At 43.7% G+C, this 22,754-nt stretch overlaps 1 protein-coding gene across 1 annotated transcript in view; it reads left to right on the top strand.

Annotated features, from left to right (window-relative positions):
- The window catches only part of GASK1A (golgi associated kinase 1A), a 62,513-nt gene extending 41,717 nt beyond the window's left edge, over window positions 1-20,796 (top strand). The window contains exons 3-5 of the mRNA XM_068236240.1: window positions 9,936-10,058; window positions 12,689-12,792; window positions 20,490-20,796. Coding sequence (XP_068092341.1) covers window positions 9,936-10,058; window positions 12,689-12,792; window positions 20,490-20,691 — 429 coding nt within the window. The 3' untranslated portion in view covers window positions 20,692-20,796. The remainder of the gene's footprint in view (window positions 1-9,935; window positions 10,059-12,688; window positions 12,793-20,489) is intronic.
- Window positions 20,797-22,754: the final 1,958 nt, after the last annotated feature.

Here is a 22,754-nt window from a genome sequence, read left to right as displayed (position 1 = left end):
TTTAGCATAAGATCTGAAGGTCTGTCAGGCAGCACTGACTGCCTAATGGCTGGTGCTTTCCCTGCACCTGCTTACCTTTCTCTCTTGCCCACTCAGGATGGGCCTCCTCATCCTGACTGAGGAAGGTGGTGGTGATGGTGGGAGGGGGTTAGTGGGGCACTAGGTTACCTTTGCCCTGGGGCCCCATTGAGGCTTGAACCAGCCCTGTTTCAGGGAAATTGTAACTTAAGCCTGACGTTTTTCGGCTTTAGAACAAATCGTAATCCCTGCAAGAGAGTGACACATGAGTGAGGAATCTACTGGCAGACATATTTCACATTTTTGGAATGGATACATGGTAATGAAAATCATCCAACGACATAACAACTCATGATTAGTCACAGATGAGGGCTAAACTCTCTAAATACACGCTGGGTACATTTCTCCCTGTTTGCCTTCTGTTCTGTGCAAGAGTTCAGGTCCACTTTAACCATTTCTGCACCAATGTAGTTGGAATCTACATCCTGCGCATGGCTGTGCGGCTTTGACAGGTTGTAGATTTCACAATTGTCCCGGCACACTCCCGTCAATCCTGCTGTTCGTGTCACTCTGTGTCCCACAAGCTGTCATAGTGACTACAGAGCTCTGTGCGTATGTCGGCTCCTAACCCTGTGATCACTGTGAGCCAATCATAATTATCACAGATCAATTTCAGAAAAAAAAGGCTCGGTCCTTAAGGGGCCAGCGCCATGCAGTCCGGAAGTGATTAAAGAGAACCCAAGGTGAACCTCTGGTGAAAATCAAATACTTACCTAAGGAGAGGGAAGTCTCCTCCAGAGGCTTCCCATGCTGTCCTCCGGACCTCTGCCTGGGACCCCTCTGTAACATCTAGGCCACACTTCTCTTTTGGCATAAGCACCCACACAAACACGTCTGTGCAGCAGCAGCACAGAGCCCCTCGTGCATGACTGGCTCCAGCTTACTGCATAGGAGCGCGGTCTTTGGGAAGCCTCTGTAAGTTCAAGCGGCTTCTTAGGTTTTCGCCTCAGGTACACTTTAACTGAGCTGCCCAGCAACTGAATCCCCGGGGGGCACAAAGGAACATGAAACAGGTATTCTGTCCAACACTACACCCCCAGTATTTTTTCATCTCTGTCTGACTACATCAGCTCTAGTAATGTTTTAGGAAAGTGTGACGTATTCATATGGCAGAGTTCACACTACAGGCATCCAGCAATCGCAGCTGCAAGAAGTCTATTTTAGATTCTATTTCACACGTTTGCCAAAGAATTTAGTAAGTGTGACAAGAAAGATTCATGTCAGTTCCATTTTGGAAGCATGCTGTACACACCAGCTGTATGTGCTTGTAATTCACTGCAGATGGAAAAATAGGACAAACATTGGTTTTGTAAATGCTTATAGATATCCAAACAATTAATTTCAATGGTGTGCTTAATATTTTATACACCAGTGCCATCAAGTGGCCATATCAGAATTAACATTCCACTCAGTTGGTGCTACCTTCCTGAACATGGCATCCAACCAGTAACTGTTATAGTGCATGCTTAAAACACTAAACATCCATAGAATAGTAAATGTATATGTAAGGAATTGTGACTTAAAGCAAGTCTGAAGGGACATAAAAAAAAATAATAAAAGAAAACAGATCCTCACCTAAGGTGAGGGAAGGCTCTGGGTCCTATAGAGCCTTCCTGTTCTCCTCACGGTGTCCTCGTTACCCCACAAGCTCCCCCGTTTGAATCTCCTGCCGCGGGAGACTTTGAAAGTCTTCAGAAGCATTTGGGCTCTTGAAGACTGGCGGCTCCGTGCTGCGAACGTGCTAATGCTCGAGAGAGGGCACACAGGTATGCACAGTAAGGAGCGTCCGTCTTCTGAAGCCCGAGTGCTTCTGAAGACTCCCAAAGCCAGCTCAACGTGGAAGAGAGCAGTCTACGACCCATGGGTCCTACACTGCTAACAGGGGAACCTGCAGGGGAAGGCGGGACCAGGAGGAGAATGGGAAGGCTCTATGCAGAGTTCCCCAACCCTGTCCTCGAGGCCCACCAACAGTGCATGTTTTGCAGAAACCCACAAACATACACAGGTGAGGTAATTAGTGTCTCAGCAGAGCTAATTAACTACCTGTGTGGATTTTCACAAAACATGCACTGTTGGTGGGCCTTGAGGACAGGGTTGGGGAACACTGCTCTATAGGATCGAGAGCCTTCCCTCTCTTTAGGTGAGTATGTTTTTTTTTTTACTTCATAATAATACGAACATTTGCATAGCGCTTTTCTCCTGTCGGACTCAAAGCACTCAAGAGCTGCAGCCACTGGGACGCGCTCAAGAGGCCACCCTGCAGTGTTAGGGAGTCTTGCCTTGAACTCCTTACTGAATAGGTCCAGACCCTAGCCAGGATTCGAACCCTGGTCTCCCATGTCAAAGGCGGTGCCCTTAACCAGTATACTATCCAGGCACTTCAGACTCCCTTTAAAGGAAATGTATAGTGTTGTTTTAGGATGTTTAGTCAATGGTACAGGAAAGAAGACGAAAGATCAACATTAATGCCAGGGATAGGCTTTTTTGGATGGAATTTCCTTTAAATATGTAAAGGGACTAAGGCATGATGCCCCCATGCCCATATGCAATTCACTTTTTCTCCTGCGTAATCTCCTAGGAGATAATATTTCATCTTCTATTTAGAATAACTTTTCAGTACTTTGCAATTCAAAGTACCAAAAAGTTGGAGGAAAAGTACTTCAAAACTATTTTAAGTATTTTCTTGCTTGCTGGTGGTGTAAAGGGCATTTTATTGACAAGTTTGAAAATATCACTGAGGGGAAAACTCAGGAGAAAAAGTTAATTGCACATGGACCGTTGATGTGAAAATATCATCTAGGAGTAAACTCAGGATAAACAGTTAATATATTTAGTATATATATTATATTTAGTAATTTTATAGTGCTGACACCTTCCGCAGGGCTTCACAGAGTCCATATTCATGTCATAGTTCATTGTGACATGACAAAGTTCAGTACATATGGGCCAAGTAGTTTAAAGGGCTGGGCTGCAGCTCTCTTAAGCTGCTCCAGACCTTGTCTCAGATTTCTACAGCTTTAAACCTATTTGTGCTGAAACTGGACCCAAAATACAGAGGAATTCCACTTACCACGACTAAGGCTACAACTACAACCAACCAGAACAATCGGATTACTTTGGATGGCAGAGATTTAAACTGGATTGAAATCCTCCATGAAGCCTACCATTGCTGAACACACCAAGCCTTCTAACAGCTGACCTGAAACAAGACCTTCAACCTCTCTGTGATTGCCCTCGGCTCCACCCTGTGAGTAATCCTTTATCCATTATCCAAGGCATACAGGGAGTGCAGAGTTATTAGACAAGTTGTATTTTTGAGGAATAATTTTATTATTGAACAACAACCATGTTCTCAATGAACCCAAAAAACTCATTAATATCAAAGCTGAATATTTTTGAAAGTAGTCTTTATTTTGTTTTTAGTTTTAGCTATTTTAGGGGGATATCTGTGTGTGCAGGTGACTATTACTGTGCATAATTATTAGGCAACTTAACAAAAAAAAAATATATACCCATTTCTATTATTTATTTTTACCAGTGAAACCAATATAACATCTCAACATTCACAAATAAAGTGTAGAGAAACCGAGAGCCCAATATAGTGTAGTATGTTAAGCATAAATGAAATAAAGGTTATCGTGAGAAAATTATACTCACAAACATGGGTTACCACAAAGGCAACCACTGTATAGGCAGGTGAGGAGATTAGACCTGTCCTCACTCAGGGATAAGAAGTCGCTCTCTGTAGATGCGAAAGGGGGTAGATCACCCCTCCACCAGGGGTGGACACGGTATAGCAGTAGGAGAACAGAGGCGCCAGCAGGATAAAAGCGGATAAAAACTTTAAAATTTGCTGGGAGGAAGTGATGGACTTACCTCCATAAAGCAGACACGAAAGACTGTCTGAATAGTAGCAATCACATTTATTAAATAGTACCCCAAAAAAGTGCAACGCGTTTCGCAGGCCCAGCCCGCTTCATCAGGCAATAAACGTGGGGACAAAACTGTAGACAAGAGACAGTACATTATGCTATAGTAAATTCTGCAGTTACAAATTTGCATATCAATATATTGCATAACATAAAGCATACCATATGAAAAATTGCTTCGTGGAGATAGCATAAAAGAGTTAGGTGTGCAAGTAAACAATAGGGGGTAGAGGCTATGGTGCTCGCGATAGTAATGGGTTATGGGGTGTTTTTTACACAGATTTGCAATGAGTGGTATTGGTAATGGAAATGGGTATATGTCAGCAAGAGTAATGGGTAATAGAGCATTGAGAGGAGAACAGGGGGCCAGAAATACAGGGTAAAGTGTGTAAGGTGGGCGGGGTAAGGGCGAGTGTGCGAGCAGCCAATGGGCTCTCGCCACCTGTGTTCAGTGAGTTGGATACCCCGCCCACCTTACACCTCCCACACATCCAATTGGCCCTTTTAGCAAGAACCTGTGTATATATAAGGAGTTGAGTGTCCTCACCACTTCACTGAGGCGCTACACCTGCTAATGCCGAAATTCTGGTGAGTTCTTTATATTATTTTATTTGCACACTTTACCCTGTATTTCTGGCCCCCTGTTCTCCTCTCAATGCTCTATTACCCATTACTCTTGCTGACATATACCCTTTTCCATTACCAATACCACTCATTGCAAATCTGTGTAAAAAACACCCCATAACCCATTACTATCGCGAGCACCATAGCCTCTACCCCCTATTGTTTACTTGCACACCTAACTCTTTTATGCTATCTCCACGAAGCAATTTTTCATATGGTATGCTTTATGTTATGCAATATATTGATATGCAAATTTGTAACGGCAGAATTTACTATAGCATAATGTACTGTCTCTTGTCTACAGTTTTGTCCCCACGTTTATTGCCTGATGAAGCGGGCTGGGCCTGCGAAACGTGTTGCACTTTTTTGGGGTACTATTTAATAAATGTGATTGCTACTATTCAGACAGTCTTTCGTGTCTGCTTTATGGAGGTAAGTCCACCACTTCCTCCCAGCAAATTTTAAAGTTTTTATCCAACATTCACAAATATACATTTCTGAAATTCAAAAACAAAACAAAAACAAATCAGTGACCAATATAGCCACCTTTCTTTGCAAGGACACTCAAAAGCCTGCCATCCATGGATTTGGTCAGTGTTTTGATCTGTTCACCATCAACATTGCGTGCAGCAGCAACCACAGCCTCCCAGACACTGTTCAGAGAGGTGTACTGTTTTCCCTCCTTGTAAATCTCACATTTTATGATGGACCACGGGTTCTCAATGGGGTTCAGATCAGGTGAACAAGGAGGCCATGTCATTAGTTTTTCTTCTTTTATACCCTTTCTCGCCAGCCATGCTGTGGAGTACTTGGACGCGTGTGATGGAGCATTGTCCTGCATGAAAATCATGTTTTTCTTGAAGGATGCAGACTTCTTCCTGTACCACTGCTTGAAGAAGGTGTCTTCCAGAAACTGGCAGTAGGACTGGGAGTTGAGCTTGACTCCATCCTCAACCCGAAAAGGCCCCACAAGCTCATCTTAGATGATACCAGCCCAAATCAGTACTCCCACTCCACCTTGCTGGCGTCTGAGTCGGACTGGAGCTCTCTGCCCTTTACCGATCCAGCCACGGGCCCATCCATCTGGCACATCAAGACTCACTCTCATTTCATCAGTCCATAAAATCTTAGAAAAATCAGTCTTGAGATATTTCTTGGCCCAGTCTTGACGTTTCAGCTTGTGTGTCTTGTTCAGTGGTGGTCGTCTTTCAGCCTTTCTTACCTTGGCCATGTCTCTGAGAATTGCACACCTTGTGCTTTTGGGCACTCCAGTGATGTTGCAGCTCTGAAATATGGCCAAACTGATGGCAAGTGGCATCTTGGCAGCTGCACGCTTGACTTTTCTCAGTTCATGGGCAGTTATTTTGCGCCTTGGTTTTTCCACACGCTTCTTGCGACCCTGTTGACTATTTTGAATGAAACGCTTGATTGTTCGATGATCACGCTTCAGAAGCTTTGAAATTTTAAGAGTGCTGCATCTCTTTGCAAGATATCTCACTATTTTTGACTTCTCTGAGCCTGTCAAGTCCTTCTTTTGACCCATTTTGCCAAAGGAAAGGAAGTTGCCTAATAGTTATGCACACCTGATATAGGTTGTTGATGTCATTAGACCACACCCCTTCTCATTACAGAGATGCACATCACCTAATATGCTTAATTGCTAGTAGGCTTTCGAGCCTATACAGCTTGGAGTAAGACAACATGCATAAAGAGGATGATGTGGTCAAAATACTCATTTGCCTAATAATCCTGCACTCCCTGTATGCACCTAGTGACTATTTTCCACATTTATTTTATCATTTATCATCTAACTCGGTACAATTATCCAACAACATGGCCTGACTTACCACTGCTACGCCGATGACACACAGCTATACCTGTCCTTCAACGTAAAGAAAGAGACGGCACTCCACTGGCTGCAATAAGATGCTGTGTATTCACGAACAAGAACACTTGTTCTTGTTCGTGAATACACAGCATCTTGATTGCAGCCAGTGGAGTGCCGTCTCTTTCTTTACATTCAATGGGATACAAGCTGTATGAGCAATCCAGCTGAGGCAAGGCACCGGCATAGTGTTTCAAGTAGTTACTACTTGAGTTGCTGCTTATCCAACATCATTCTCTTCTGTTGCATACCTGTCTTTCAAACCTGGTGGAACAGACCCTACTCCAAAAATAAATTCTTGCTTAGCCGAGCTACAGGCGTGGATGAATGATAACTGGTTGAAACTGAATGCTGAGAAACCTGAGGTCCCTTTTGTCCAAAGCCAGTGCTCACCATCAAAACAGCTCTATCCTAAATCAACACCAATCAGGATTGGGAATTCAGACATAAACAGCTCCAACCTTGTGCGCAGCCTTGGTGTGCTAATCGAACAAATCAGCCTCGCCACTGTCACATTACACCGATCCTTCACTCACTGCACTGGCTACCAGTAGAATGGAGAATACTCTTCAAGATCGGACTGCTGACATTCAAATCACTGCACAACTTGGGCCCTGGATACATAAAGGACTTGCTGAACCTGCATCACACCCCTCACAACCTCAGATCAGCAGGATCCATAAACTTCATCACCCCAGAGTGCACCTCAAAACCTCTGGAGACAGAGCTTTCTGTCATGCTGCCCCTACTCTTTGGAACTCCCTACCGCACCTAGTAAAGACAGCCTCATCCCTAGAGTTATTCAAATCCAGACTGAAAAGCCACCAATTTGTTGTTGAATAAGGATATGGAGACTGACATACTATATGTATATATATATATATATACACACACACATATACATACAGTTGTGTTCAAAATTATTCAACCCCCACTGTAATTTAGTGTTTTTGCCAGTTTGACATTGATTTTGATCATTTCATTCATCTTGTTTACAATTAAATCAAACCAAACAGTTCTAATTTTGTTTCATCAGTCCACAGAACACTATCCCAAAACGTTTGTGGTAGTGTTCTATGGACTGATGAAACAAAATTAGAACTGTTTCGGCCCATGGATCAACGCTATGTTTGGAGGAGGAAGAACAAGGCCTATGAAGAAAAGAACACCTTGCCTACTGTGAAGCATGGCAGGGTCAATCATGCTTTGGGGCTATTTGGCTTCTGCAGGTACAGGGAAACTTCAGCATGTGCAAGGTACCATGAATTCTCTTCAGTACCAGGAGATATTGGATGAAAATGTGATGCAGTCCGTCACAAACCTGAGGCTTGGGAGATGTTGGACCTTTCAACAGGACAATGATCCCAAGCATACCTCCAAGTCCACTAGAGCATGGTTGCAGATTACAGGCTGGAACATTTTGGAGTGGCCATCGCAGTCACCAGACTTAAATCTGATTGAAAACCTCTGGTGGGACTTAAAGAAAGCAGTTGCAGCGTGCAAGCCTAAGAATGTGACTGAGCTGGAGGCTTTTGCCCATGAAGAATGGGCTAAGATACCCGTAGATCGCTGCAAGACACTTGACATTTAAAAGCTGTTATAACTGGAAAAGGATGTTGTACTAAGTACTAAGAATGAATGTCACTTGGGGGTTGAATAAAACTGATAATGATGTGAGCACAGAAAATACATTTGTGGTTATTTCATTATAAATGTTATGTTATATTTGTCTGACTTACAAGTGCCTTTTTGATTTAATTGTAAACAAGGTGACTGAAATGATCAAAATCAATGTCAAACTGGCCAAAACACTCAATTTCAGTGGGGGTTGAATAATTTTGAACACAACTGTACATATATACAGTGCTGCCCATAATTATTCATACCCCTGGCAAATCTTGACTTAAAGTTACTTTTATTCAGCCAGCAAGTAATGGACATGGTCCCTGATTGGGGCCATGTCCATTCATTACAGGCACTGCTATTGGTTCGGGGAAGCCTTGCTTCCCTTCCCCAACCACCAACACGTAAATACGCGAATGTGCGTGCACCCCGCCACTTAAACAGTGGACGAGAATACTAGTCCAGTTATCCTTAGCTGGATGTGAATACTTGTCCAGATAGGCTTAAGTGGTTAACACCCTAAAATTGCACAATTCCACAGAAACAGCCTTATTGAGTACTGTACACATTTTTAATACACATTTTTAAACTCATGAGTTTGAAATGTGTATTCTTCTGTACACCCATCTTTGGAATATACCCATTTTATTCATGAAAACAATTTGATGAATATTTATTAGGTTTGAAGCTTTCTATAATACTGCACTATTTTAACTCTTATATCTATATATACGGTAGTATATAAATTGCATCTGAGTTATTTTTGCAGTCCAGGTCAATTTTCTTATACTTTTTTTGAACTGAAGTTTCTGGACTATCTTTTTTGAACTGAAAAAAGAAACTCAAGTGTACTTCTAAAATATGCTACTCTGCTGACCCAAGTGTTTCTCAACATTTTATTGGTATGTACCCCTTTTTAAATCCCTGTACTCACCAAGTACCCCTAGCATAGTAAACATTATCACAAGTACCCAGTAGACAAATATATATTTCCTCGTAGTAAGTACATGATAATTGGTTCTAAACAATTTCCAAGCATTTACTATTGCTTTTAATTAGCTAAAACAATACTTTTGTGTCGTTTAAATAAGATTTAGCATTTTTTAAAACTCTAAATTTGTTATTCTTGGTTAAGTATATCAAGCCCAAGTACCCCCTGGAACCATCAGAAGTACCCTTTGGAGTACAAGTACGACATGTTGAGAACCTAGGGCTTAGATAAAGGGGTCCTATCTACTATCCAGTCCTGGGAATGTTCTATTCTGAGGTCCTGCTATTGAGTTATATGAAGAATAAAGAAAGTTCATTTTAGAGTACTTTATTCTGAAAATTGTTAACTATGCATCTAGCTATTGTAGGTGGAACTATCTATGGTTTTGCCAACAGCATTCAGTAAGAATAACAAGGTCTTCAATGTTATTAGTGTGTAGTAGCAGGAACAGCTGGATAAGGTTCTGGTTAAGGGTTCTGCCTTAGATGTCGGATTTGAGCTGTTAACAAGGGTTCGAATCCCACCTCAAAGCTGTACATAAAACAGTAAGGAGTCTCTGGGCAAGGCTCCCTAATAATCCCGGTCACCCATAAAGAGTGCCGTAAGTGGCTGCAACTCTAATGTGCTTTGAATATGCCAGGAGAAATTTGTGATATCAATGTCATATGTCAAGCCTGTAATATTGAGGAACATAGTGTTGATTATCACAGTTTTTAGTTTCCTTGTACATGATAACGTACAGGGAATAGATACAAACATATAATTAATAAATCACCTAAAAAGGTTGTGCTTTATTGTAACACAGGTCCAGGATCGTCTAGATCGGTATTGCTGTGGATTTAAGCCAGACCCGAGAGAATCATGTGTGGAAGAGCTGCTGCATGACAAGTGTCGCAACCCAAAGGAACTCATCTTGGTGCACATTCTGGTATGCCCTTATGTACATTACAATTGTCAATTATTATCTATTAGCAGCACTGCAGTTAGTCTTTTTAGGCCTATTGGTCATAGGAATAATTAGTTCCATACTGTGTACAGCCAAATTATAGTGTAGGTCCTTCTTGCACCGAGTATTACCATACCAGACATTGAACTTGAAATCATTGGGGCCCCATAAAAATACTTTGTGGAACTCCTTATCAAAAAATATGTTGCATATTTTTTACTGCAGAATGTAGCTGGACAAGTTTTTGTTTTCTAGATGTTTTATCACTCAAATGAGACTGTCGACTGTTTCAGTACAATAACTTACTTAAAATAATACAGTGGCATAAAAAATAAGGGATGCAGAGGTTCTGACTGCAACTGCATCCTTTCTCTAGTGGGAGAACCTAGGCTCATGGGTCAGCTACTGCATTGGCTCTTTATTGGTTTTATGGTGGCAATTAGGGACTGAACACTGTTCCTAATGAATTGGAACAGAATGCAATTTTCAAGCACCATAGTGGTGGTGAGGGGGTTTAACTCCCCCTTGATACAGCCTTTGTGCACTGCCCTTCATTGTGCATCTTTACTTCGTTCCTTTAGCAAGTCAGTGTTTGTTTTGGATGTGTGTTTGGGGTCGTTATGTTGGAATACTGCCCTGTGTCCCAGATTCCGAAGGTAGGGGATCATACTCTGCTTCGCTATATCACAGTACATGTTTGCAATCAAGGTTCCCTCCGTGAACTGCAGCTCCCCAGTGCCAGCAGAACTCATACTGCCCCAAACAATGACACCACCTTGCTTGACTGTAGACAAGACACTTGACTGTGTACTCCTCAGTTGGTTGCTGTGACACAACTTTGGTACCATCTGAACCAAATAAGTTTATTTTGGTCTCATCAGACCACAGGACATGGTTCCAGTAATCCATGTCCATAGTCTGGTGGCCTTTAGCAAATTGTTTGCAGGTTTTCTTGTGCATCATCTTTCTAGGATGAGAGTTATGCAGACCATTTTGAAGCAGTGTGAAGCATATGGTGTGCGCACTGACAGGCTGACCCCCTACCTCTGCAGCAATGCTGGCAGCACTCATAAATCCATTTGCAAAAGACAACCTTTGGGTATGATGCTGAGCACATGCACTCAACCTTAATGGTTGACCAAATCGAGGCATGTTCGACCTGTTAAACCACTGTATGGTCTTGGCCACTGTGCTGCAGCTCAGTCTCAGGTTATTGGCAATCTTTTTACAGCCTAGGCTATCTTTATGTAGAGCAACACTTCTTTTTTTTAAGATCCACAGAGAGTTCTCTGCCATGAGGTGCCATGTTTAACTTCCATTGATTAGTATGAGCGATAACATCAAATTCAACAAACTTGCTCCCCATTCACTCCTGAGACCTTGTAAAACTAATATGACCCCTGGGAGGGAAATTGTTAAAATGAGTACGGTTTTTCCATTATTCACTTAGAGGTGTACTCATGCTTCTTGCTAGTGGTATAGACATGAATGGCTGTGTGCTGATTTACTTTGATTGGACAGCAAATTTACACCATTATACAAGCTGTGCACTGACTAATTTACATTGTATCAAAATGCTATGTCTTCAGTGTTGTCCCAAGGAAAGTTAAAATAAAATATTTACAAAAAAGGAGGTGAAAGGTGTACTCACTTTTGTGAGATCCTGTAGGTGTGTAGAACATGGCAGACAGGATATCAGGTGATATCCATGCATTTCTTAAAGAGCAACTGTTAGCTCTAAAATGCCCCCTCAAAAAAACACATATGTAAGTAGATAAATACATGCTCTACTTACATGACAGATGTATCATAGTGTCCACGTTTTGATTTCTGTTATTTTCATGTTTATATATTAGAAGGCTCCTGTTGCTGGCAGGGGCCATCTTGTGTCCGGCTAGTTCTTCTTCCCCCCCCCCCCCCCCCGCATCCCCCTCCTCCCCGCACTGACTCTGAGCACAGCGGGGAGGACTAAATGCAGCAGCCACACACAGACTCACCTAATAATGGATCCAAGCGCTGTCGTTCCCATCTATTCTCTGCACTAGTGCATAGTGTAGGATACTGCAGCGCCTGGAACCATTATTCCGGGAGTCTGTGTGTGTGCACCACCTTTATCCTTCCCCAAAGCTCAGTGCGGGGAAAAAGGAAAATGCGGTGGCGGGCGGCAGAACGGCAAGGGGGGGGGGGGGGGGGGGGCGCGGACATGCCACTGGAGGAGGGGGGCAGAGGACAGTGACAGGAGATAGCCTCTGGCCCCCCTCCGTGCGCTCTAACAGCAGCGGCGACCAGGCAGACAAGGGGAGACCAGGCGGCCAATCGCAGTGCAGAGAGATGAGTGACAGAGGCATCAGCCAATCAGGCTGATTCAGCATGCCTGCCACTTCTCTCTGCGGCTTGCGTACACTTTTAGAGCCTGGGGCATGAGGAGAGAAATCTACAAAAGTAAGAATGATTTGAAACTTTTACATTGCCTGGTTAGCATCCTTTCTACTGCTCTATTAGCATGCAGTAGAGAACTTATTGTGTATTTTCGGGCCTAACAGTTACTCTTTAAAGCATATCAGGTTTGCTTTAAGAAATATACAGTGAAATATAATCAATATTTTTAATAGGTTCGCTACAGTGACCCTTCTCACCTTGTTTACATTGACAACGCTGGGAGACCAAATCATCCTGAAGACAATCTCAACTTTAGACTTTTGCAAGGGATTGATCGGTAAGATAAAAAACAAAGTCTTCAAGTAGTTGTCTTCATCTTTTTAAACAATGACTATTATTATTTAGTATCCATCTATATGCTGACATCTATTAAGAAAGATACTACATTTCTTTTACAGGAATCCAACTACAGCATGACAGACAAAACAGGAAATGTAAAGTGTCAATGATCATGTGATTCATTTGAAAAATTTTGATTGACTGATTGTAACCACATAGTTATGTGTCACGTCTACTTCCTGTTTATCGTACGTAATTTTAGCTGTAGGAGATATTATTTTGGGGTGGATTCTTTGTCTAGGTGGATTCTTGATGTATATTGTAAATTCTGTTGTGTGGACTCAGGAACTGGTAGATAGGAACTACCAAGTGAATCACGTGTTGAAAATGTAGATTTTGTGCTCACCGAGATTCTTCTATGTGAGACCAGTTAGTGAAAAGATCAGTCATGAGGAAAAAGCACAGACCTGCATAGGCAGCAGTGATAGACTACCAGGGCAGCAGCACTTGTGGCCACTGTGGGGCCCAGGGCGGGAGGCAAACCCAGTAGGGAAGGTCAGTGAGATGCAAATAATTCAGTATTGATGAAGGATTGTGCAAGCTGTGTATGCAAATGTATGTAGCTTGATAGTGGACAAACCTAATCCCACCAAAGGCAAAACTCAATTGTTCTATTTTTATGTGACATAAACAAAATGTGCATAATTTTGAATCAACTCTGAATTATTTGAATCTTATTATGCATCCATAAACCCCAGGTTTTTCCTTCTTTCTATCCAATCCAAGCCCTCTTACACTCCACTAATTCCTGCTGGCTGTTCACTCTTCAAAATGCAGAGTAGTGTGCAACAAAGGAGGTATTGTATATTATTTGCTCCAGCACTGAGTCTCTTTTTCCGTGCAGCTGGCCACTTTCTTTTTATTGTCTTCTACAAGGCATGACATCATGTGACACACAATTAAATTTGAAAGCTTGATGGGGAAGAGCGCACCTTGCTGCATGGAAGAGGAGAGGTAGTGCTGGAGCAGGTAGTAACCCTACTCCACTGTACAGTACACTTCTCTGCATGAGAGAACATACTGCAGAAGGTGTCGATTTTACTGACAGGAGGCGAAAGGGGGACTGGTAGCTACACTCGCTGGAGTGGGGGGAACCAATATATCAAAGAGTGGGGGGTTGGGATGAGCAGAATAGCAGCAGAACTCATGTGTGGTGGGGGTGAAGGTGGCAACACTTGCTGAGGCGTTAAACCATGACATTGTTGCTACATGTGTCAAGGGGAAAGGGGAGAGAATGGTGTCAGCATTTGTTGTGTGTATAGGGAAGGAGGGGCTTTTGGCAACTTCAATTCTTAAGGGACGGGGAAGAAGGACTTGTGGGGAAGGAACTGGCACTTGTTATGTGGGAAACAGAGTATATAGTGTCACTTGCTGGGGGAGGGAGGGCAAGGACCATTTGAATTATTGGAAGAGAAAGCTCCATCAAGGACTCACTGAGGTGCTCCATGATTTGCAGTAAAATTGCTGCAAAATTGCTTTTGTACAGCAATGGGAAAGCGATTTTGCAGCGTTCCTGTCTTTTGTATTGGAGCGCAATCACTTCAATCAATGTGTCATTGAGCAGAGACAATGAAACAGTAAAAACTTAACAATAAAAAAAAACTGTGAGATATCTAAAAAAGTAATTTTTAGGAGGAAGTGGAGTATAGATACAACTATTTATCACTTGAGTCTGGACAATTGTCTTCCATTTAAAGTAATGATTAACATTTTGGAGAGTGAAAATAGGCTGGCACTAGACGCTATATGGAGTGTAGCAGAGCCGGGACAAGGTCCTCCAGCCCCCAAGGCTGAGACACCAAAGTGCGCATCCCTCCCAATTCAGCCGTCACACCAGGGGCGTAACTAGAAATCACTGGGCCCCCCTGCGAATATTTGGATGGGCCCCCCCCCCCCCCCATAGGTGGCAAATAATCGTAATGGGGCAGCGTTTCACTGTAAATTAATTGTAAAGTGGGCAGCATTTTACCAGACAATCGTAATGTGGGCCAGAAAATCGTAATGTGGGCAGAGTTCACCAGAAAATCGTAATGTGGGCCTTTAGAAAATCATAATGTGGGCAGAGTTCACCAGAAAATCGTAATGTGGGCACCGGTCACCAGAAAATTGTAACGTGGACAGCATTCACCAGACAATCGTAATGTGGGCAGCGTTCACCAGAAAATCATAATGTGGGCAGAGTTCACCAGAAAATCATAATGTGGGCAGAGTTCACCAGAAAATCGTAACGTGAGCAGCAGTCACCAGAGAATTGTAACGTGGACAGCATTCACCAGACAATCGTAATGTGGGCAGCGTTCGCCAGAATATCGTAATGTGGGACAGAAAATCGTAATGTGGGCAGAGTTCACCAGAAAATCGCAATGTGGGCAGCAGTCACCAGAAAATCGCCATGTGGGCAGCAGTCACCAGAAAATCGCAATGTGGGCATCAGTCACCAGAAAATCCTAATGTGGGCAGCAGTCACCAGAATATCGTAATGTGGGCAGCAGTCACCAGAAAATCCTAATGTGGGCAGCAGTCAGTCACCAGAATATCATAATGTGGGCAGCACACACCAGAAAATCCTAATGTGGGCAGCAGTCACCAGAAAATCCTTATGTGGGCAGCAGTCACCAGAAAATCGCAATGTGGGCAGCAGTCACCAGAAAATCGCAATGTGGGCAACAGTCACCAGAAAATCGCAATGTGGGCAGCAGTCACCAGAAAATCCTAATGTGGGCAGCATACACCAGAAAATCGTAACGTGGGCAGCAGACACCAGAAAATCGCAATGTGGGCAGCAGACACCTGAAAATCGTAATGTGGGCAGCAGACACCAGAAAATCGTAATGTGGGCAGCAGACACCTGAAAATCGTAATGTGGGCAGCAGACACCTGAAAATCGTAATGTGGGCAGCAGACACCTGAAAATCGTAATGTGGGCAGCAGGCACCTGAAAATCGTAATGTGGGCAGCAGACACCTGAAAATCGCAATGTGGGCAGCAGACACCTGAAAATCGTAATGTGGGCAGCAGACACCTGAAAATCGTAATGTGGGCAGCAGACACCTGAAAATCGCAATGTGGGCAGCAGTGACCAGAAAATCGCAATGTGGGCAGCAGTGACCAGAAAATCGTAATGTGGGCAGCAGACACCTGAAAATCCTAATGTGGGCAGCAGGCACCTGAAAATCGTAATGTGGGCAGCAGTCACCAGAAAATCGTAATGTGGGCAGCAGACACCTGAAAATCGTAATGTGGGCAGCAGGCACCTGAAAATCGCAATGTGGGCAGCAGGCACCTGAAAATCGCAATGTGGGCAGCAGGCACCTGAAAATCGCAATGTGGGCAGCAGACACCTGAAAATCGTAATGTGGGCAGCAGTGACCAGAAAATCGCAATGTGGGCAGCAGTGACCAGAAAATCGTAATGTGGGCTGCAGACACCTGAAAATCGTAATGTGGGCAGCAGGCACCTGAAAATCGTAATGTGGGCAGCAGACACCTGAAAATCGTAATGTGGGCAGCAGACACCTGAAAATCGTAATGTGGGCAGCAGACACCTGAAAATCGTAATGTGGGCAGCAGGCACCTGAAAATCGTAATGTGGGCAGCAGACACCTGAAAATCGCAATGTGGGCAGCAGACACCTGAAAATCGTAATGTGGGCAGCAGACACCTGAAAATCGTAATGTGGGCAGCAGACACCTGAAAATCGCAATGTGGGCAGCAGTGACCAGAAAATCGCAATGTGGGCAGCAGTGACCAGAAAATCGTAATGTGGGCAGCAGACACCTGAAAATCGTAATGTGGGCAGCAGGCACCTGAAAATCGTAATGTGGGCAGCAGTCACCAGAAAATCGTAATGTGGGCAGCAGACACCTGAAAATCGTAATGTGGGCAGCAGGCACCTGAAAATCGCAATGTGGGCAGCAGACACCTGAAAATCGTAATGTGGGCAGCAGTGACCAGAAAATCGCAATGTGGGCAGCAGTGACCAGAAAATCGTAATGTGGGCAGCAGACACCTGAAAATCGTAATGTGGGCAGCAGGCACCTGAAAATCGGAATGTGGGCAGCAGACACCTGAAAATCGTAATGTGGGCAGCAGACACCTGAAAATTGTAATGTGGGCAGCAGGCACCTGAAAATCGTAATGTGGGCAGCAGACACCTGAAAATCATAATGTGGGCAGCAGACACCTGAAAATCGCAATGTGGGCAGCAGTGACCAGAAAATCGCAATGTGGGCAGCAGTGACCAGAAAATCGTAATGTGGGCAGCAGACACCTGAAAATCGTAATGTGGGCAGCAGGCACCTGAAAATCGTAATGTGGGCAGCAGTCACCAGAAAATCGTAATGTGGGCAGCAGACACCTGAAAATCGTAATGTGGGCAGCAGGCACCTGAAAATCGCAATGTGGGCAGCAGACACCTGAAAATCGTAATGTGGGCAGCAGGCACCTGAAAATCGCAATGTGGGCAGCAGACACCTGAAAATCGTAATGTGGGCAGCAGTGACCAGAAAATCGCAATGTGGGCAGCAGTGACCAGAAAATCGTAATGTGGGCAGCAGACACCTGAAAATCGTAATGTGGGCAGCAGACACCTGAAAATCGTAATGTGGGCAGCAGACACCTGAAAATCGTAATGTGGGCAGCAGACACCTGAAAATCGTAATGTGGGCAGCAGACACCTGAATATCCCCCTGCAGAATTTCAATGTGTGTGGGCAGCGGGCAGCGGGCAGCAGCGGGATACATACCTTCTTCCTTGCGTTCCATCGCCGCCTTCTCGCTCTAGCGGCTGACGTCACTTCCGCTTCCGGAAGTGACATCAGCCGCTAGAGCGAGAAGGCGGCGATGGAACGCAAGGAAGAAGGTATGTATCCTGCCGCCGCTGCCCGCTGCCCACACACATTCACTAGCTGGAGGGGAGCGCAGAGGGGAGAGCCCCGAGGTGAGGGAGAGGGGGGAACTTCCCCTCTCCCCGCCGACTGTGGGCAAGGCTTTCCCCTCATGCTGCCACCCCTCCAGCCCCCAAAAAACGGCCCCGAGCGGGCCCCAGGGGGGGGGGGCCGGGCCCCCCCCGCGGGCGCAGGCGCTGTAGGGCCTATTGCTACGCCCCTGCGTCACACACTGATTGCTATTAGACTAAGAGGCGCCCCAGGGCCCCCAACACCTTAATCTCTAGTTATCTGGCTTGCAGTCTCTGCCATGTATCCCTTGCAGTCTCTGCCCTGTAAATGGGGGAATATTTAGTACAAGGGGGAGTATTTGTATAAACTGGGGAGTATTTAGTATAAATGGGGAAGTATTTAGTATAAATGGGGGAGTATTTTGTATAAATGGCTGAGCATTTAGTATAAGGGGGGAGTATTTAGTATAAATGGAGGAGTATTTAGTATAAATGGAGGAGTATTAAGTATAAATGGGGGTGTATTTAGTATAAATGGGGGTGTATTAAGTATAAATGGGGGAGTATTAAGTATAAATGGGGGAGTATTTAGTATAAATGGGGAAGTATCGGCTGTATGCAATACTAATACATGGTGGAGTATTTAGTATAAAAGGAGTATTTAGTATTAAGTATAAGTATAAATGGGGGTGTATTAAGTATAAATGGAGGAGTATTTAATATAAATGGGGGTGTATTTAGTATAAATGGAGGAGTATTAAGTATAAATGGGGGTGTATTAAGTATAAATGGAGGAGTATTTAGTATAAATGTGGGTGTATTTAGTATAAATGGGGGAGTATTTTGTATAAATGGCTTATTATTTAGTATAAATGGGTTGAGTATTTAGTATAAATGGGGGATTATTTAGTATAAGGGGGGAGTATTTAGTATAAATGGAGGAGTATTAAGTATAAATGGGGGTGTATTAAGTATAAATCACTGGCGTACCAATAGGGGATGCGACCCCTGCCGTCGTGGGGGACCCGGGGCCCCCCTAGGGCCCGCTCAGGGACTTTTGGGGGCAGGAGGAGTCGCAGCATAAGAGGAGAGTGTGGCAGATTGGTGGGGAGGGGGGAAATTCACCCCCCCCCCTCACCTCGGGCTCTAGTCTCAGCACTCCCCCTCCTGAAATCATTGGTGGCAGCGGGCAGGCAGCAGCAGCAGCAGCGGTGGCGGCAGGATAATACATTACCTCCTTCTCCCTGGAGGACTTCCGTTCTAAGAGCTTCTTGCAACTTCCTATGTAAACAGGAAGTTGCTCGTAGAGAACGGAAGTCCTCCAGCGAGAAGGAGGTAATGTATTATCCTGCCGCCACTGCTGCTGCTGCTGCCTGCCCGCTGCCACCAATGATTTCAGGAGGGGGAGCGCAGAGAAGAGAGCCCTAGGTGAGGGACGGGGGGAGTTTTCCGCCTCCCCACCGATCTGCCACACTCTCCTCTTATGCTGCGACCCCTCCTGCCCCCAAAAGTACCTGAGCGGGCCCTGGGGGGGGGGGGGATTTTTTTTTTGCATGGGGGGCCCGGGGATTTCTAGGTACGCCCCTGGTATAAATGGAGGAGTATTTAGTATAAATGGAGGAGTATTTAGTATAAATGGAGGAGTATTTAGTATAAATAGGGGAGTATTTAGTATAAGAGGAGTATTTAGTATAAATGGAGTAGTATTAAGTATAAATGGGGGAGTATTTAGTATAAATGGGGGAGTATTTACTATAAATGGGGGAGTATTTAGTATAAATGGGGGAGTATTTACTATACATGGGGGAGTATTTAGTATAAATGGGGGAGTATTTAGTATAAATGGGGGAGTATTTAGTATAAGGGGGAGTATTTAGTATAAATGGGGGAGTATTTACTATAAATGGGGGAGTATTTAGTATAAATGGGGGAGTATTTAGTATAAGGGGGAGTATTTAGTATAAATGGAGCAGTATTAAGTATAAATGGGGGAGTATTAAGTATAAATGGGGGAGTATTAACTATAAATGGGGGAGTATTTAGTATAAATGGGGGAGTATTTAGTATAAATGGGGGAGTATTTAGTATAAATGGGCAGAGCCGGGACACGGTCCTCCAGCACCCAAGGCTGAGACACCAAAGTGCACCCCCCCATCCCTCCCACTCCAGCCGTCACACACTGATTGCTTTTAGACTAAGAGACGCCCCAGGGCCCCCAACACCTTAATCTCTAGTTATCTGTCTTGCAGTCTCTGCCATGTATCCCTTTTTCTTATTTCTCTGCTTCAAACACAATAGTGGAATGAAAGCTGAGTGAATTGTGCGCCCCCTCCTACACTGCGCCGAGGCTGGAGCCTCTCTCGCCTCTACCTCGGCCCGGCCCTCGAGTGTGGACATGCAGCTGTAGCAGTGTGAGAGATACATGCACACTCAAGCACACTTGTCTTAGTCTCTGGAGAAGCAGGTAACCACGAAACGGTTGTCAAGCTCCACCCCTCCCCACTGTCTACCATGGTATCGGTTATCAGCTGTATGCAATAAGGTTGTGTTATTGAGCTAGAGTGCCACTATCTCCTCTCACTAAGTAATGATGAACTCTGGTAATGAGATGCATACCTTCTCGATTCATGTAAAATGTGATTTTAGAGACACGTCCACTTTATTGATAACTTGTTGCAAAGACAGGTGGAATATATCATCCAACTAATGCTCACGTTTCTATTTTTGTTCCCTCCATTAGGTTTCCTGGGCCAGTCGTGGAAGTGCTGAAGTCAGGGTGTTTGCAGGACATGCTATTAACATCACTACAGATGGATCAAGTATTCTGGAAAAGTCAAGGAGGTTTGCAGGGAGTGAAGACACTTGTCGAAAGCATTGTGCGAAGAGGACAGATTCTGGTGGAATACATAGAAATGCACAGATTCCCTCTTACCTCTCTCTGATGTACCTGCAGCCACCAGAACTGGAATTCATTGTAATGTGATGTGAATACTGTGAGCTTTCCTTGCCATCCAAGTTCAGATAAACTGTGAAATGTGGCACTTTAATCCTGACTCCTGTCAATTCAACTTTTCAACAGTCCATCTGTGTAACACCTGTACTGTACTGCATTAATGCAGATTTACTGTAGTGCATTGGCCATGGAATGTCCTTCAGGCAAAATGACTGTTCCAGCCACTATCTCTTGTTAGGAGCAGTTTGTATTTAGAAGCAGAGATGCTGCAGCTTCTAACCACACAGCAGAGAAGCTGCTGTGAACGATCACATAAAGCGTTTATTAAAGTGTTTATTGCCCAGCTTGTTTCATAAGCATGTCACAGGGAAGTTCTGAGAAACATGATACTATACGAATACTACGAATATGAGAGCGTTTTACTGGCAATCACCTTACAGTGCACCCTGAACAATAACACAAAAGTCTGATTTTACATTTGTGTTATTTACATGTGGAAAGGAAAACTTTGGAAAGGAAAGTCTTGCATATGAACAGAGGCAGGTTTCTCAAACTCCACAAACATGTTACTGTACTTGACTATGTCAATCTACTTGCTGCAGTGTTTAAAAGAGAACAGAAGCCAGCTGGAATGTTGCATGGACCAGCACTTATAATTAGGCTGGATTCACAGTGGTGCATTGCAAAAAATATGCTTTAGGGCCCATTCACACTAGAAGCATTTTTCTGAGCATTTTTGCAGCGATTTCTCCACAATTTTTACCACGATTTTAATGAAAGTGAATGGGAGCGATTTAAAAAAACAGTAATCAATTGCAAAACGCTCAGAAACGTGCTTCTAGTGTGAATGGGCCCTCACTGTGTGTTAACTGCTACCAAGACTGGCCATAGACTTTAATACAAAGCCTGTATGCAGCGAGTTAAAATAACGTGATGAGTTACAATACAGAACTGTGAAAAGGCCCTTAGAATTGTATGGACAGTGAGTTGACATGCAGAATTATCCTGCAATGGCACCCAGACCAGACCATGAAGGCAGACCCCTGACAGACAAGGAGGGAATGATAATGGATGCCCATGATATTACCTGATCCCAATATTGTTAAAGGACAACTGAGGTGACATGTAACATGATGAGGTAGACGTGTGTATGTACAGTGCCAAGCACACAACTATGCTGTGCTCCTTTTTTTCTTTCTCTGTTTGAAAAAGTTAAACATCAGGTATGGAAGTGACAGTTTCTGCCCGGGTCGGGACTAGGTCGGAATGGGTCAGACTATAGCATAACCCTCACTGATAGGTAATTACAGCCATAAAACACTTTCCTGTTAGTAAATGGCTTCTGAGAACAGGAAAGAGATAAAAAGGATCAATAATTCATAGATTTGAGCTCTGACAAACTTCAATGAAGGTGTCATTGAGCAGAAACAATGAAACAGAAAAAAAAATTAAAAACTAGTTGTAAATACAAAATAAAACTGTAGGATATGTAAAAAAGTCATTTTTAGGTGAAGAAGGATGGATACAATTGTTTTTCTCGTCAGTATATTTTCACCTCGTATGTCCTTTAACGTTTTGAATCTCCTGTTCTGAGTAGCTACATGCTAACATGGTCCTCTCATTCAAGTGTCATCAAAACAGAAAAAAAAAATACAAATCTGCTCTATGGTGCATGACAACTCTATTTTTCAGTGGAATGTCAAAGTAATTAAAATAAGTTTACCGCTTTATTTCATAGAGAATATTTAACAGATACTATAGGTGCCTAGCATCAAGATATGTAATGATGAGGAATTTGTCATGCCAGTTCTCAAATCCCTTCCACTGCTCTTGTGCTTCCTGAGGTAAAAGCCTCATCCATTTCTCTCCATGTGTTTCCAGTGGCTGCTCAGATCATGTCACTTTCCACATGTGTAGCATCCAATGTGTTTTCCTCACCGGAGAGTATTTTGCAAGCCAGGGATACTTTAAATATTAACGTTTCTTCAATATGGCACACAGGAATCTTCATATCTATTCTGCTGTCTATCCTTCATACTTTGTTATTGCTGC

This window comes from Hyperolius riggenbachi, chromosome 5 (genome assembly GCF_040937935.1).
Source record: "Hyperolius riggenbachi isolate aHypRig1 chromosome 5, aHypRig1.pri, whole genome shotgun sequence".
NCBI classification, from domain to species: Eukaryota; Metazoa; Chordata; class Amphibia; order Anura; family Hyperoliidae; genus Hyperolius; species Hyperolius riggenbachi.
Note: the sequence above shows the minus strand (reverse complement) of the source record. Positions and strands in the feature narration are given on the sequence as shown.